Below are 14949 nucleotides of genomic sequence, written 5' to 3'. Positions count from 1 at the left end.
ACACAAGCACACATTTATTAACATGGGTTAGGCTCTGGGGAAGGTGAGGTAATGGGATGTGGGAAGGACCTTGGGAGACAGGAGGAAGAGCCACAGACTAGGCAATGGGCAGATAAGAGGCAGCTGAGCCCGCAGAAGGAAAAAGGGGGTGGGAAGTATCTCAGTTTCTTGGTTTCTTGGACTGTAAAGGCGAGGGGGGGAGAGATTCTTTATGACTTGTAAGATTCTGTTAATGTAATTTTTGAGCTCTTGGGTGCTTCTTGTCTGGACTACCTCACAGGGCTGACAGGTGATGAGTTCTAGTTTAGCCACTCCAGTTTCCAGAGGAATGACTGAGGAAGAAATGCTACATTCCTGGGATTGGTGAACACTCCTTTAGACATGGCTATTAGCTACAGAAACCTTTCCATCTCCTCCTAGCCTGTGAAGCCACGAGGACACCAAAGAGAAGAGAAATCTCACCATGCAAGGGGTTGCTCACGCTTTGCAAAACAGCAAGAGTTTGGTTTGCTACCTGGGCCAAGAGCCCACAGTGTGTTTCTAGCCCTTCTTGAGGCCACCTTAGCTCTGGAAGGAGGTTGTGATGGAGCTCCCAGCTAGAAGAGATTTCGGCAACCAAGATCCCCCCTTGACTGCCGAGAGAGGCTGCCGGAAACAGTAATTTGCCGACGGCTGGGGCTGTTTGTTCTCTGGTGGAAATGCAAATGGGGAGACCCCAGAAGAGTTACAGACTAAAGAACAGGGCAAGGCTGTCCTTCTTGGTGGCTCTGCCCAGTGGTGGTTAGGTTGATAAGAGCGCAGCATTCTCCGTGAAAGCAAGCGGGCTGCACTCTTCCAAGGGGGGACCTCTGCTCATCCTTGAGGAAGACAATGCCAGCCGCTGAAAGCGGAGACCAGAGTCTCCATAGCAGCCTTTGAGAAGCCTGCTGCCTTCCAGTCTCTTTGTCTCCTTGGATTCTGGGGGTAAACAACAGCTGCCGCCCGATCTTGCAGCGCCGAATACCCAGCCTTAGACGAGCCCTCTGGGACCCGCAAGCGAATGAGGACCTGGGCGTGGAGGGGGGCATCTTTTTTCTCATCCACGGATGGCCCTGCCCTGCTTGGTCCACCCTGGAGAAGCTCCCCCCGGGGCCACCAGCCCCCTGAACCTTCACGCCCTGGTTTGAACACCAAGATTGACGGAGGTGCAAGAATGGGGAGGATACAGTTGGCAAGGTTGGCTGGGTATTTTCTGGCAAGGGGGTGAAGGGGCTGGGTCTCTGCACGGTGAGCAAGAAGGGAGGTGTCTCCAGGTTCTCACGTCCTGCTTCCATATTAAGGGGGGGTTGTTGAGACAGCCTCCGCTAGAGTCAAGTCACCGATCAAGATTCGTGGCTAGGTTGGGGCAGGCATTCTGGAAACCATGAGTGCCAGTTTTAATCACAAGCAAGAAATAATTTAGGGAAGGCGCCTGATGGATCTTGGCCACTTTTCCCTTCTCCCAGGTGGGGGCCATGGCAGTTTTGATGGTAGACAGGCAGGAAGAAAAGAGAGAATGAAGGGTGCAAGGGGATATCGCAGGAGCAGCCCAGAAACATTTTCTACCCCAAGAGATCTGTGTTGGAAATCTAATAAAGAGGGTGGCTTGCTAAAAAAGCAGGTAAGAGACCATCGCCCACAGATTCTGGGTTCCAGTGGTGACCCTAACAAATGTCCAAGATTTGGAAAACTGCTGGCAGTCAAACCCAGCTCGAAATACGTGATTAGACCAACCCATCGCCTGGCCTGTCTTTAAGGCTGCTTCCAGAGTCCCCTGGTGTTTAACGGTGGAGAATTTTGTACCTGTTCAGAGAAACTCTGCTCTATCATTTTGGTGGGCATCACAGGGACTGAGAAACTAGTCCCATCTGGACTTCCACAAGACTTGTCTTGGGGCACGAGCCACTCCTATCTGTGGAGACACGCTGTCAGTTTCCAGATGCCTCCAATGTGTCATTGATGCCTGGAGTGGGCTTGGGATAAGGTTAAGAAAAGGAGGCTGTGTATTCAACACAACAGATTGCAATCGAGTGAACAAGAAATGGACAAAGGAGGGAAACACCATTTCTAAGGCCCTGAGCAAATTGGGGGAAGTAAGGGCGTCCATTTATGTCCGTGTCACAAGGGCTAGAAACTTTAATCTTTTGTTTTTTTTAATGCACTTTTGCAACAAGCCCAATTCCTCCAGAGTGCTCGCTCTTTCAAAGAGCTTCTTCCCCATCTCTGTTGTCACGTTACAGACTCTCCATCCTTGGGGACAGAAGGGCTGTCGTGTTCTGCAATCGATCACGTCCTTGGGTAGTGCTATAGAAATAGCAACAGTAATTCAAACATCCTGAGAGATTTTATGCGCACCCCGCCCTGCTTCTGACGTCTCTCTTCCGTTTTTATTCCAGTGGCGAGCTTCGAGCGCGTTAGGGGAAGGGGACGTTAGGCCACAGACCCACGGGATTAATCCGCCGAGCCTCCACGTGCTCTTCCGAGCCTCCCAGATAAGGTTAATAAAAATCAGACTCTTCCAACGAGTCGAGGGATTAGCCATGGCCAAAAAGCAGGAGCCGGGGTTGGCCTCGGACTGCCCGGTCTGCTGGAACGCTTATGACAACGTTTTCCGGACCCCCAAGCTGCTCCGGTGCCACCACTCCTTCTGCATCGAGTGCCTGGCGCACCTCAGCCTGGTCTCCCCCGCCCAGAACCAGCTGCCCTGTCCGCTTTGCCGCTGCCTGACGGTGCTGCCTGCCAACCAGCGGGTGACCGAGCTGCCCACGAACGTCGCCGTCTTGCACCTGCTGGGTCTGGAGCCCAAGCACATCCTGCTGGAGGGGCGGCAGCTCTACCTTAAGGAGCAGCGCAAGATGAGGTACTTTCTGCGCCAACCCAAGGTCTACACCTTGGACCTGGGCATGGAGACCCAGCTCAGCACCCAGAGCTACGAGAGCCCCCAACCGGCGACCCCCACCCCCACCCCCACCGTGCCCGGATGCTCCCTCCTCCGAGAATGCATCCGGAACCCTCAGCTCCGGATCTTCACTTACTTGACGGTCATTATCTTGAGCGTGACTTTGCTGCTCGTCTTCTCCATCTTCTGGACGAGACGCTTCTTCTCAGGCTTGGGGTGAGGAGGGAAAAGCAGGGCTAGAAACTTGCTTTGGGTGGGGGTTTCTTTTTAAGGAGGGGCCTGGAAAAGGAGGAAGCTGGAAAGTATTTTGGGGAGGAAACGCCTTACCTAAAGAGCTCAGCTTCTGAATTGGGTTAAGAGGAATCCGAGAAGGTAGAACGGCCACGTTGGCACCTCTGCCCACATCCAAGGCCCTGGTCATAAGGAGTTGGGCGCTCCTCAGCTGGAAGAAATGCTGTATCGCGCTACAAAATGTGTGAATGGCAGAGTTCTTACTACACACCCTCCAATCCAGAGATCTTAAAGACTTCTGCTGTTTAGCTCAGAGATCCGTGAATTAAGGGGGAGAATTTCTTACAGAGGACCCTACCTTACCCTGATTAAAAAACGAAAAACAGGAAAGATCAAGGAGACCTTCTTAGGGAGAGGGCACAATACTTAACTGAGAGCCAAGCTCAATTTGCCTTTGTACAGAAGATGCAGGATTTGTAAATGCAAAAGTGGGTGTACGTGTGATAAATTTCCTCCATCTGGTTCACATTACACACTTAACCAGGTCCTGTATACCTAGCAGATGCATTCATCCAACATTGTAAGGTTGTTTTGACCATAGTTAGGGTTTTCTTCTTCTTTTTGGCAGCATAGTGTGTTCAGCAAACCTGGCCTGTTTGGTGTCTGATTCAATGTATGGTGTGAATCCAGACACGGGATCATTCAGCCACCGTGTCAATGCTGCCACTGAGTAAAACCAAAGGAGTGAAATTAACTTTTGGAGGGGGTGAGCATGGCAGAAAAGAACCTATCCTTGGTGCCAAACAGGTAATTTCTCCTAACGCAAACAGGTTTCTTCTCAGCCAAGACAGGGAAAAGAAGGATCTGGCTGAAAATGACCTGGCTGTGAGCTCCCATCTCACATTTTTTTCCAAACTGTGTAGCCTACATCCATTAAGTTCCTGCGCACGAGCACATAAGGGAGGGAGCAAGCATGGAGAACCTACATGAACTTCTCAACAGTCTGAAGTCCTCTGATGCCTGGTTTCTGTTAAGCCCAGAGCAATTTTTTTTTAAAAAAAAAAAGTGGGATTGCCTAGGGCAGGGAAGTACCCAGAAGGCTTAATTCAAACAAAAGAAAATCTGATCCGTCCTTTGTTACCGAACTCGCATTTTCTACAAGAGGCAGGGACTGGACGAAAATCCTCTGTTGAGGTCTTTTTCTTCTAGGACAAGAGGGGTCAAGACAAACACTGGTGTTTTCAGGAAGAACTGGGCCAAGGTATATTTGCAGTGAGGCATAACCCAACACTTGGGATGGGTGGGGAGAGAGAGTCTAATTCACCAGAAAAACCACACGGGAAAGACTGCTGCGTTGGTAAAATAGAACAACAGCCAAGTTCGAGGTCCATGTTTCATATGAGCAATGAAGCAAAGGCTTTCATGGATGGAGGAAGGAGGGAGAGAAGGAAGGGAGGGAGGGAAGGGGGAGGGGAGGGGAGGGGAGGGAGGAAGGGAGGAGCACAAAGCAACTAAGAGTGTGGGAAAGAGGGATGGATGGATGGATGAAGGCTGGAAACACACAGTAATGCTTATGACAGAAGTTTGTGAGTTTTTGCGAGGGGCAGAGAAAGTCAGTTGTGGGCCGCCCTAGAGAGGCAGCCAAGTGGCTGCCCCATATACAATATTTTTGGCAGCTGGAAAAACGGGGGGGGGGGGCAGCCTGCTCTTCATGCTGCTGCCTTTGAAACTGAAGCTGGGCGCCATGGCTGGCAAGGATCCATCTCACCCAGGGCTATCTGGAAAACATCACCCCGCTTCAGGGGTGGTGAAAACTCAGTGGGGAGCAAATGCAAACGGAAGGATGCAGGTGGCCGGTGAAGGAAGGGAAGAGCACTGGGAACAGCTGTGCCTCGGGGTTTTGAGTACGAGCTGCTGGGCATTCAGTTAAAAGAGAAACCGCAGACAAGGGAACCAGCAGAGCCTCTGAAATGCAAGCCGCCATTTTGCTTTAATACACTTAAAAAAAAAGTCTCTGCCCAACAGAGAAAGGACGCTCTGACCCCATTCCCAAGTGGAGCGGTCCAAAGACCATCTATTTGCAGGGGACCCCTGGATCCCCCAGGAGCGCGTGGGCCCAGGATCAGTGCCAGCAACGGAGGCAACCTTTATCACCCGGCCGATGGGCTAAGTGTGTGTTTTTTTAACAACTGCGAGGATCTGGAGTCCGTCTGAGAAGGAAGGAGGAATATAAAAAAATAAAGAGATTCTCAAATGAAAGGTTCCTTGAACACAGCTAGCATAGTGGAGGGACTGTCTTTGGACTCTGCGCGCCAGCCGCTATCGGATTTCCTTGACCGACCCGGGCTGCTGCAGCAGGAGTCTTCCTTGGCTCCAGAGGCTGGGAAGAGCCCCACTTACTCCGCCATCCAAAGCTTGAAGGTCCGGTCGTAAGAGCAAGTGGCAATCAGTTGCCCATCCAAGGAGATATCCAAGCCCATGACTTTGCCCTCGTGTCCCGCCAAGGTCTTCAGGGGGGACCAGCCAGGGTGGGTCCAGACCTTGGCGGTGTTGTCGTAGGCCCCGGTCAACAGGAAGTTGCCATGATTTGCTGGAAGGAGGAAAGAAAGCACAAAGGGAGGTGATCGAGAGGGGCATAGAACTTGGGAGAGCCACCGATCCTGGGAAAGAGAGAACAACTGATCCCGGGAAACTGATCCTTTTGCAAGCAATTAGAAACAGGGAATGGGAGGGAAGAGGAGAGAATGTGTGAGAGGGAGGGAAAACTTACGGACTGGAGGGGCAGATGTGTTCCCCTGAGCCATAGCTAACCAAGTTGCTGAAAACGGGACAAAGTTTCCATCCATGTTGAGATAGGAAACTGTCAAAAGCACTTTAGCATAAAGGACATTTAAAAAGTAAAGCAGAAAACAATGCCCTAATCAAGGAACTACCAAGGAGAAAACCACACCCCACCCACACTGACAGGGCAAGCTACTGTGTATAAACAGGCAGCAAACCCCACCCTCCCTTGCACTGTTGATGTTACCTAGTTGGGTAATGAAACGTCTGCAAGCCAACAGCCAAGCTCAGAGAGCATCAAGGGCTCCACAGTTCAACCCTGAGCTATAGAGATTCTCTTCTATTGAAAAAGTAAAATCTCCTTTCCATCAGAGTTGGCTTCTGGTATCTTCACGGACAGGACCATACGGTGTTCTTGGCATTTATTTATTCTTTGATTTCCACCCTGCCTTTATTTTGGACAACTGAAAAACTTAAAATAATGCTCCCTCTCCCTCTATTTTCCTTACAGCAACCAACTGGGCTGTGGGTTGGGCTGAGAAAGTAATACTGGCCTAAAATCACCCAGTCAGTTTCTGGAACTCAGTCTCCCTGTTTCTAATCCAAAACTTTAAGCACTGCACGAATGGAAGGGATCTGTCATTATCTTCTGCTGAGAAACTTTTCCAACCTGACGGTTAGCCTACAGCCTGACAGTTCCAGGTGCTTCCCCCTCCAATCCTAACCAGGTTTGATGACAAAACTTAGCTTTTCTTAAGATCAGACAAAGCTGCTCCATTCCCCTCAAACCCGAGACCCACCCACGTGGCCCTCAGCAACCAAGAAAGTTGAGGCTCAAGTTTGAAAGCCTGGATTTTCCGCTCCTGCTACAAGACCACTGCAGAGAGACTTACGTTCAAACTTCACTCCGGTCACCAGATTCTGATGGGCAGGGATGGTGTAAATGCATCTCCTCTGGCGAAGATCCCAAACTTTGCAGGTGTTGTCTCCACTGCCAGTAGCAATGTGGTACCTTTGAACAGGGGAGGAGGAGGAGGAAAAGTGAAACTGGTGTTTATACTTAGTAGGGGGAGAGGAAGGCATGTGTTGACCAACATAAGGACGTACAAGCCATGCCAAGATGGCAATGTGGCTCTTACCCATTGGGGGAAAAGTTGACCCCATAGATCTCTTTGAGATGACCTTCCAGGAACATGATACAGCGCCCCGTGCGCAGGTCCCACACGCGGCCAAATGCATCAAGGCCGCTGAAAGAAAGCGAAAAGACGTCAAATAAATAGGTGTTTTCCAAACCCTTCTTCTATGGAGGCCACTGACCAGAGGTTCCCAACACCATGAAAGAGTGGCCAAAATAGTTTCTGAAAATCAAGACGGTGTCATCTCATGTGTCTGCAAGGTAAGGTTTAGTTGGGGCAGTTGCAAGCTGAAGCCAGGTCTGACAAAGCATAAAGGCCAGTTAGCACAAGGGAAATCAGAAGCTGCTCTGGTTACAATCTGCAGAGTTGGAAAAAATCACACAGGCACATCTGAAGGTCTTCTTTTAAACCTTAGCAAGGAACATCTTCATTCAAAAATGAAGTGTGGTGCCTAGGTTCTGTAATTTCCACCTTGGGAGCATTCTTGCTTGCAAACCTTGTAAATTTAGGCCCAAATTTGCTCAGTTATTTATTGTATCAATTTATCTCGCAACCGCGACCCTGGGCGACGAGCCTAGGATTACAGCCCAACAGAAACAACCAAAGCTAAGCAACTAACAACAGCAATCCTAACACAATCACAACATCCCATTCTTCTAAGGATACCACAAAGTCAAGCTTCCCTCAAGTGGGAACAGAAGGCTGGCATTAGGAAGGATCGCTGCTCGGTGTGGGAAGCGCCCTTAGGACCCCCTTCTGCACATCAGTGCTTTTGCACAGATGTTGACGGTTTACCCGGTGCCGGCTAGGGAGCCATCAACGTGGAAGGCTATGTCGTAGACCCCTTTGCTGTGCCCCTCCTGGTGGAGAATCTCTTCCTGGGCTTCAAGGTCCCACAAACGCCAGGAGTGGTCATAGCTACAGTGGGGGAAAGAAGAAAAATTAACCTAGCAGAGGTCCAGCAGGTACTCCCCCAGTTAAAGAAGGGAGGGTATCTGGGTTATAGATACCAGCCTTCCCCAACTTGGTGCCCTCTGAATGCACTGGGACCCCAACTCCCAGAATCCTCCGCCAGCTGGGGAACGCCTGGACCATTTCATTCCCCCCTCTTTAGCAGAGACAGTATTGGAGACTGTCTGGATCTCACTTCAGCTGGACTGGGGTCATTGGCTGATCCCTGATTATGAGGAGAATGGTGGTCAGAAAGAACAGGGCTTTTCAAGGGGGGGGCAACCATTCCCGGGGAATCCGTCCCCGGCCGCAGTACGCCAAGTCCCACTTCTATTATCCTTCAGGAAAATCCAAAATCTGCATTTCCCCCCCTAGATTCCTACCATTCTGCCTGAAACAATTCGAGGGAAGGACTGAGGTTAACAATTGCGTTCTGTTTTGATCCTCCTGTTTTGCCTTTCCCCAATGCTTAAGATACCAAGACACTTGAAATTGCTTTAAGAGGACACTTTGGCACTGGAACAGACTTAGAAACCTTGGACAGCTTTACTGAAAGCCTGAAATAAATTAAAGCCACCCTTTACATGCCTCACAGGCCGCTGCCAGGAGAGGAGTATGGATGGAAAGCAGTATCTTGCCAAGCTCAAAATGTTACAGAGCCAAGTTCACAGGGCGATTTACAGCAAGTCAGAAACAGCAAGAGTGGGGTGTGCCTATTCTGCCTCCCATCCTCAGGTGTATAATGCATTCTATGGATTTTTTACTCCTGGGGCTGAGAGGAAGTCAACTTTCCATCTTTGGATTTAACTATCTTCATTATTTTATTTTTTTTGTGGGGGTGGGGAGAGAGATCCTCTTACCACGTCGTGCCCAGAAATCTGCCAGAAGGATGCCATGCCACCCGGGCCACTCTCACAGTATGGCCTTCTATATCAGCCACTGGTTCATCGCTGAAAGAACCAAGAATGCCACATTAAGCATGAACTGAAATCACACCACGAAGGTGAAGAAGATGAGAAATGCGGGGGGTGGGGGCAGCATAATATGCTAAAAGATCCTTCTAAATGTCTAAATGTGGATTCTGGTACCTTTGATTCCTGCAAGCACATAAGCCTATCACATGTTTTGGCAAGCCCGAAATGGTTCTTTGCAAAATGGGGTCCTGGACAACGGTTTAGCTGGCTGCAAAAATACCGAAGCAGCTTAAGATGGTCCTTGTCTTTCCTGGGTGTCTGTTGGGAAGAAGAGGCTCCAGAAGATAAAAACTGAAGGCAAATTCCAAAGGGTTTGGAACATGCAAAAAGCCAGAAGTCTCAGCCAACCTTGCAGTTTTAAGAGTCAGCTACACGCCAATGTCCAACAGCACGCACCCATCAAAATAAAAGTCCATCGCATATACAACATAAAGACCCTGCACGCGGCAGGGATTGGGTTCAGATTCCAGCTTTTGGGGTTGCAAGGTTCAAAACAATGGGAGAGAAATTCATCTGCCTCAAGAGGCTCTTCCATAATGAATACTTTACCCCAAAAATAGCAGAGTTAGCAGTAATTTGAAAATCATTTATGGTGCTAGAATGTCCTCTTTCATCCCCCATGGATGCGGGTCAACCAGGATTCCTCAGCTGCCCTCTAAAGTTTGTGTCATTCAAGAAACTTTGGGGCACAACTTTGAGCAGAGCGCAACAGGCAACTATCAAAGACAGACAGGGAATCTTATCCATTAAGACAAATGACAGCACGTGTTGGATGAGGGGCCAGTCGGTAGTCAACAAAAATTCTTCCCTGTAGCAACACAGTGACTCAGAGAGAAATCTTTTCCCTAAAGGTCCCACTAGGCACAGAATTCGCTTTCTGTCTCTCTGGGCATCATTAAATATGCCAAACATAAATTAAGTGTAATTCTTAAGACTAGGAAGGGGAAAGAGCTGGAAATGTTCTGCAACCTCAGGGAGAAAACTGTGGGAAAGAATGAAGGGCAAAAGTTGGCTTCCATATGGTTATTGGGAAAAAAAGCTACAATCCAGACTCTTATTTGGATTGTAAAGGCTGATATATTTGTTAATTAATTTCTGCTGCCACTTGCAAAGGCAGGGCAACTCAACCACAGTTCCAATCTGCTGCACTCACGAGCTTATTCCGTGGGGCCTAATGCTGGTTCAGCAACATCTGAAGGGCTGTAAATTCTGGAACGCAAACTGAAATCATCAGCAGAATGTTGCAGCCACGCTCGATTCCTGCAGTGTGGATTTCAGCCTTCAATTACACTGGGGGGCATTTTCTGGGACTTAATGAATTTATGGGAGCGTTCATATTTTCAAGTATCTAGACCACGGTAGATCTGGCATCACTTATAAATGCTTTGCTTCGTGCAAGGATTTTTTTCCTTGTTTACTCCAGCCTTCCTTTTCCTTAATCATTTGTGTTTGGCCACTAAATTTGGGGCACAGGCTTTGAAAAGCAAGTCAACCTTTCCTTACCAGCAAAATTGGGGATCTACCGGAAATGGCCAGTAAGAAAGAATCCACATGTACCTTTCTAGACTCCAGAGCTTGACGGAGCCATCGGCTGCGCAGGACGCCAGATTTACATCCTTCTTGTCTAAAGAGATGGTTGCTTTGGGGTGGAAAACGATGGCCCCGACGTTCGTATTATGCCCTTAGGAGAGGCGAGAAAGCCTGCCAGTGAAAATCGACCTACCGCAGATTTGCTTGCCCGCTCTGAACCAGGCTCTTTCTGGTTTTTTTAATAAATCCCCAATCTGGCTGCAGAAATTTGCCACGTGCTGGATGGATCCCAGCTTCCACCCCCGGCTCCTGGAAGTTAGGTCTGGGAAACAATCCGGCTTGAAACACTGAAGATCTTCTGACATTTCTCTGGAGGCAAAGGGGGCCTTACAGAAACAGCTGGCCTATAACTCCCAATGTGGCCAATATTGAGGGCTGAATTGGAGACAATCTTGAAGGCCAGGAAAAGCAAGACGGGTTGTGGGCGGGGGGGGGGGGGAGATACGGTACCTCGCAAAGTGAGGAGGAGACTGCAGTCTGGCACTGACCACAACTTGCAGAGGCCACTCCTGTGGGCAGAAAGAAAGGAGGCTGTAAGGTTTCCCACCCCCTTTTTGTTATTAATTAAAAAGCAATAAAAAAATTATAAAAAACAACAAGACAACAAATCCTTCTTACCAGCAGGCTGTGGCCAGGAGCTTGGAGTTGGAACTGAAATGGCAGTAAGAGATGGGACGGTCATCCCCAATTTGGCTGCAGAAGTTATTCAGAGACTGGAAGCGAAACCACAGCAAAAGAAATAAGCTGCCAATTGTTTCAAAGGGATTTAAAAGAAGAGGGGGAGGGAGGGAAAGGGAAGAGAACCAAGAGTAGAGAAAAGAAAGCATTCATTCTTGAACGCTCCCCATCACATCCTCAAAACAATTCACCGAAGGACTTGGGAGTGCAAAAGTTTCTACTTTTATACAGACTGGATCCATCACTGAGCTCACAAATGGTGTGTTAGGGGGCTTAGCAAGTTGTGCAAACCCAGCTATTAGGGTCTGCTCAACATGCAACGGTCCAAAGAAACCATGGTTTAGTAGGATGTGTGAACCCACTTACAGAGTTCCAAAAATGGCCTCAACTACTCTAAGCACAGCGTACTCTAACTCGCAGCTGCTCTTCTAATCTCTGGAAAAGGTTTTGCTCAGCTTGGCTGGCTTGTTTTTTTTTTATCAGCCAAAAAGGCCATCGACTAAACACGAAATATATAGCATGCAAAGCAGATCTAGTCACATAAAGCTTCCATCTTTCTAGAGGACTCATTTCAAGCTGCAGATCTCTGGCCTGAAGCGTGGCAGAGAGAATCCTACCCACCCTCAAAGATTTGTGAAGCTCTTGTTTCTGGGAAGTCCGTGTGGCCTCGGGGACCTCCTTGTATAACCGGGCTTCGTCTAAACGCTTCACTGCCCTAGGCAAGAACAGAAAGAGATGCGTTAAGTTACGTCTTTCCCACAATTCCTGCTCACGTTAAGCCTGCTAGTTAATTCTTCCAACTTGCTCAATTTATCTCTTTGGGTAAAGTTGGAAGCCCTCATTTTCTAGGATTCTTGTTACAGGCCACAAGACATATCCAGATTTTTTTTAAAAGATCTTTAAAACATATTTTTGCCTTGCCTCGTTTCATGTTTACTGGAATCCTCAAATAATGTTTTTTAAAAAAGGACTGATATCAGAGGTTTTTTGTTGGCTCTGCAAGAAATTTGACTCATGTTCCTTTACTGCTGCTTTTTGGTTTCAAGCCATTACGCACAGTAATACCACTTTGGGGGAAAATATTGCTATAAGAGATGTAAATGTGGTGCTATAATCCAAAAACATGGAATTGGACATTTTATGAAGAGCTCTGGCTCTTTCAAGCCTGGGCTTTGGGCTTTAAAGAATAATCCTAGGTGGGTGGAAAAGAAAATAACATTCTAGATGTTGAAGAGTAGATTCAAGAGATGTGTTCTTGGTTGTTTTTTGAAATTTATTTATTTATATTTCAAATTTGGTCACTGTCCATCTCACTAAAGAGCGACTCCAGGCAGTTAATATCTTTGCATGGTAGAAATGAGAAAATGAAACAGCATATTACCATATGGTCTAAATGTAGTAATGTAAAGTAAATGTAGTAATGCATTAAAGCAGCGTTTCGAAACCTCAGCAACTTTAAAATGTGTGGACTTCAACTCCCAGAATTCCCCAGCCAGCATTAAAGAAATCCATACATCTTAAATTTGTCGAGGTTGAGAAATGCTGTGTTAAAGGACCAGTCTAGTGGTATGTTTATATGCATGGATCTTTTTCTTTTTCCTTAAACTCAGCTCATTTTCATTACTCTTATTTCTATTTTTTAACTGAATTATCACTGGCCTATCATTTTCATCTTGGCTTATTAAATTTCACTAATAACCTTACCGAGGAAGGGAGTAGTTTGCAATCCAGAGTCTGGCTGTCTTCAGGGTACTTGGCCCTTCGTGATACCAAGTCTGCTGATACTGAGAGAGACAAACCAGAAAAAGAAGTGAAGATGCATAACCAATCACTGTTTTCAGGAGTGATGAGATGCATAATGTATTTTCCAGAGAGGATTTTTATGTACTTCCACCACCACTGGAGAGTTATGAGACATTTCTTTCCACAGCTGAGTTCTATTTGGGGTACCGAGCCTCTAACTCCTCTAGCTGCTATTGATTTATGCACAAATCAAAATTCTTGGTCTCCTTTGTTTCAAAGTGTTTGTTCTTTTATTTATGCGTTTGACATAATGGAAGCCCAGCGCAAGAGGAGACAAAGAGCACTGGAAGAGATTCAAATGCTTCCCTTAAACATGAACGACACCAGCAGTGTAACACATTTACCTCTTCTTTTGACTTCTTAGATTTTTCATCATCTTTCTTGGTCTTCTTCAAGGCATCAGGGCCAACTACCGAGAGGATATTACGTAGCCTACCAAGAAGGAAAAGTCAGCGTGAAAACGCTTTTAGTCTGGGAAAGGCAAGGAGAACCAGTCAAATTTAAATATCTAATCTTACCTCTCCCTCCTTTCTGCAGGGCCCTCTCCAAAAAGCGTGATAGGTTCTCCGAGTGCTCGTAAGCAGGCCTTGACTTCAGAGTCATCCGTGGAAACGTTGATTTGCCTGGCTCGTTTCCGGCGCTCAAATTCGGCTAGTACTTCTGCCTGACGTTCACTGATGTGGTCTTCCAGGTCAAAAACCTCACCTAGCCATAGGAGAAATCTAGTACGTTACTTTATGAGGTTAAAACATTCACAGGCCGCCCACTCTACATAAGTCTAGGCAGCAGTGACAGCCGTTGCAATCCCACCTGGAGCCCAGAATATATTTTACCCCAATTTTACTATCACAAAATAAGGGGCTGGGATCAGCTCGCTTCGCTGCAAAGAATCAGGGAGCAGAGAACCCTTCAACCGATGCTTGCGATAAAAGCTATGCCTCCTCTTTCTATGGCTCCGGAGCGAAATAGGGCTACAGTTCATACCCCTTTCCCCCCCCACTTCAGAGAAATGCTATGTGAGTTCCTAGTTTGGCTTGCAGACAAAACACAAAAGTACAAGATGCAACGTCAGACTTAAGCATCTATCGAACTGTCATAAAGACAGATCCGAAGGAAGGGGGGAAAAACAACAACCCTGCAGCCTTCCCGTCCACGAGGCACCTCCTCACCGGAGGAGATGTTGATGTTGCCAGCCTCGATGGCTGCTTTGACGGCGTCCTTGCCCATCATCCCAGATTCCCCCTTCAGGATGCGCTCGCGCTCCTTCTCCTCCAGGCTCCCATAGAAGATGGGGGCCTTCTTGGCAGGGGGGGCATCTCCTTCGTCGGAAATCTTCGTCTTCATCCCCTGCAAGAGAAGTTAGGGAGGAGGCATGACGGCCCAGTGCTGCTCGTCCTCAGCCGAAATGGGCGGGGAGGGGGAGGATGGGAGTTGTAGTCCAACGTTCTTAGGAGCCTCCTCCTGTTCCTGATGAATGAAGCTGGCTGGGAATAACGGGGGGGGGGGCGGGGGCGTTACTATGCCGCTGGAAAGGCGTCTTCGTCGAGCACGGGCTTTAATGGACTGGCTGTGGTCGATGGGCTTTGTAGTCCAACGGTTGGAAAGTGCCGGTGGGAGAGAAGGGGGGGTATGTAGGGAGAGGGGCAGCCCTCAGCGTAAAGCTAAACAGCCCCGCGTCCCCTGCCGTTACTCACCGTGGAGGTCCGCGACGAAGCCATAGCGCCCCTCATTGCCGGTCCCGCAGGCTCCCTCGAAGCACTTCCGGAGCAGTGACCCCCGGCGGGGAGCCTGAACCAATGGCGTCTCCGCAGGCCGTTCTGGCGAGCCGGCCGCTCTAGGCGGGCGCAGACTCTGTGGCCGAACAGAGCCGCTTCTCGCGAGCGTTTCC

At 48.5% G+C, this 14949-nt stretch overlaps 2 protein-coding genes across 2 annotated transcripts; one reads left to right on the top strand and one right to left on the bottom strand.

The window, feature by feature from the left end:
* Nucleotides 1-2473: 2473 nt before the first annotated feature.
* On the top strand, nt 2474-3137 carry RNF183 (ring finger protein 183). Its single transcript, XM_007420578.2, has one exon. It carries the CDS (start codon nt 2559-2561, stop codon nt 3135-3137), a length of 579 nt encoding a protein of 192 aa, XP_007420640.1. The 5' UTR covers nt 2474-2558.
* Nucleotides 3138-5033: 1896 nt separating this feature from the next.
* PRPF4 (pre-mRNA splicing tri-snRNP complex factor PRPF4) lies at nt 5034-14794 on the bottom strand. The gene is made up of 14 exons (XM_088147050.1): nt 14756-14794; nt 14231-14408; nt 13580-13766; nt 13406-13493; nt 12963-13042; nt 11880-11973; nt 11199-11293; nt 11031-11089; nt 10548-10671; nt 8877-8966; nt 7861-7983; nt 7069-7176; nt 6823-6941; nt 5034-5738 (listed from the first exon to the last, which is right to left on the bottom strand). The coding sequence occupies exons 1-14, from the start codon at nt 14789-14791 to the stop codon at nt 5545-5547; spliced, it is 1575 nt and encodes a 524-aa protein (XP_088003176.1). The 5' UTR covers nt 14792-14794; the 3' UTR covers nt 5034-5544.
* Between the last annotated feature and the right edge of the window lie 155 nt (nt 14795-14949).

The sequence above is a fragment of the Python bivittatus genome, unplaced genomic scaffold, assembly GCF_059951505.1.
Source record: "Python bivittatus isolate LINGU-HERP-01145 unplaced genomic scaffold, Pbiv_v1 ctg000160_np1212, whole genome shotgun sequence".
Classification (NCBI taxonomy): Eukaryota; Metazoa; Chordata; class Lepidosauria; order Squamata; family Pythonidae; genus Python; species Python bivittatus.
The sequence above is the reverse complement of the archived record's forward strand: the minus strand, read 5'-3'. Positions and strand labels throughout refer to the sequence as shown.

Bases quoted from the DNA above. Each gene is read 5' to 3' on its own strand.
- RNF183 (XM_007420578.2), top strand. From the start codon at position 2,559: ATGGCCAAAAAGCAGGAGCCGGGGTTGGCCTCGGACTGCCCGGTCTGC.
- PRPF4 (XM_088147050.1), bottom strand. From the start codon at position 14,791: ATGAGGGGCGCTATGGCTTCGTCGCGGACCTCCACG. The intron at 7,177-7,860 runs GTAAACCGTCAA...GCTTTCTTTCAG, and splicing joins GGCTCCCTAGCCGGCACCGG to CGGCCTTGATGCATTTGGCC. The intron at 6,942-7,068 runs GTAAGAGCCACA...CCCTGTTCAAAG, and splicing joins GTCAACTTTTCCCCCAATGG to GTACCACATTGCTACTGGCA.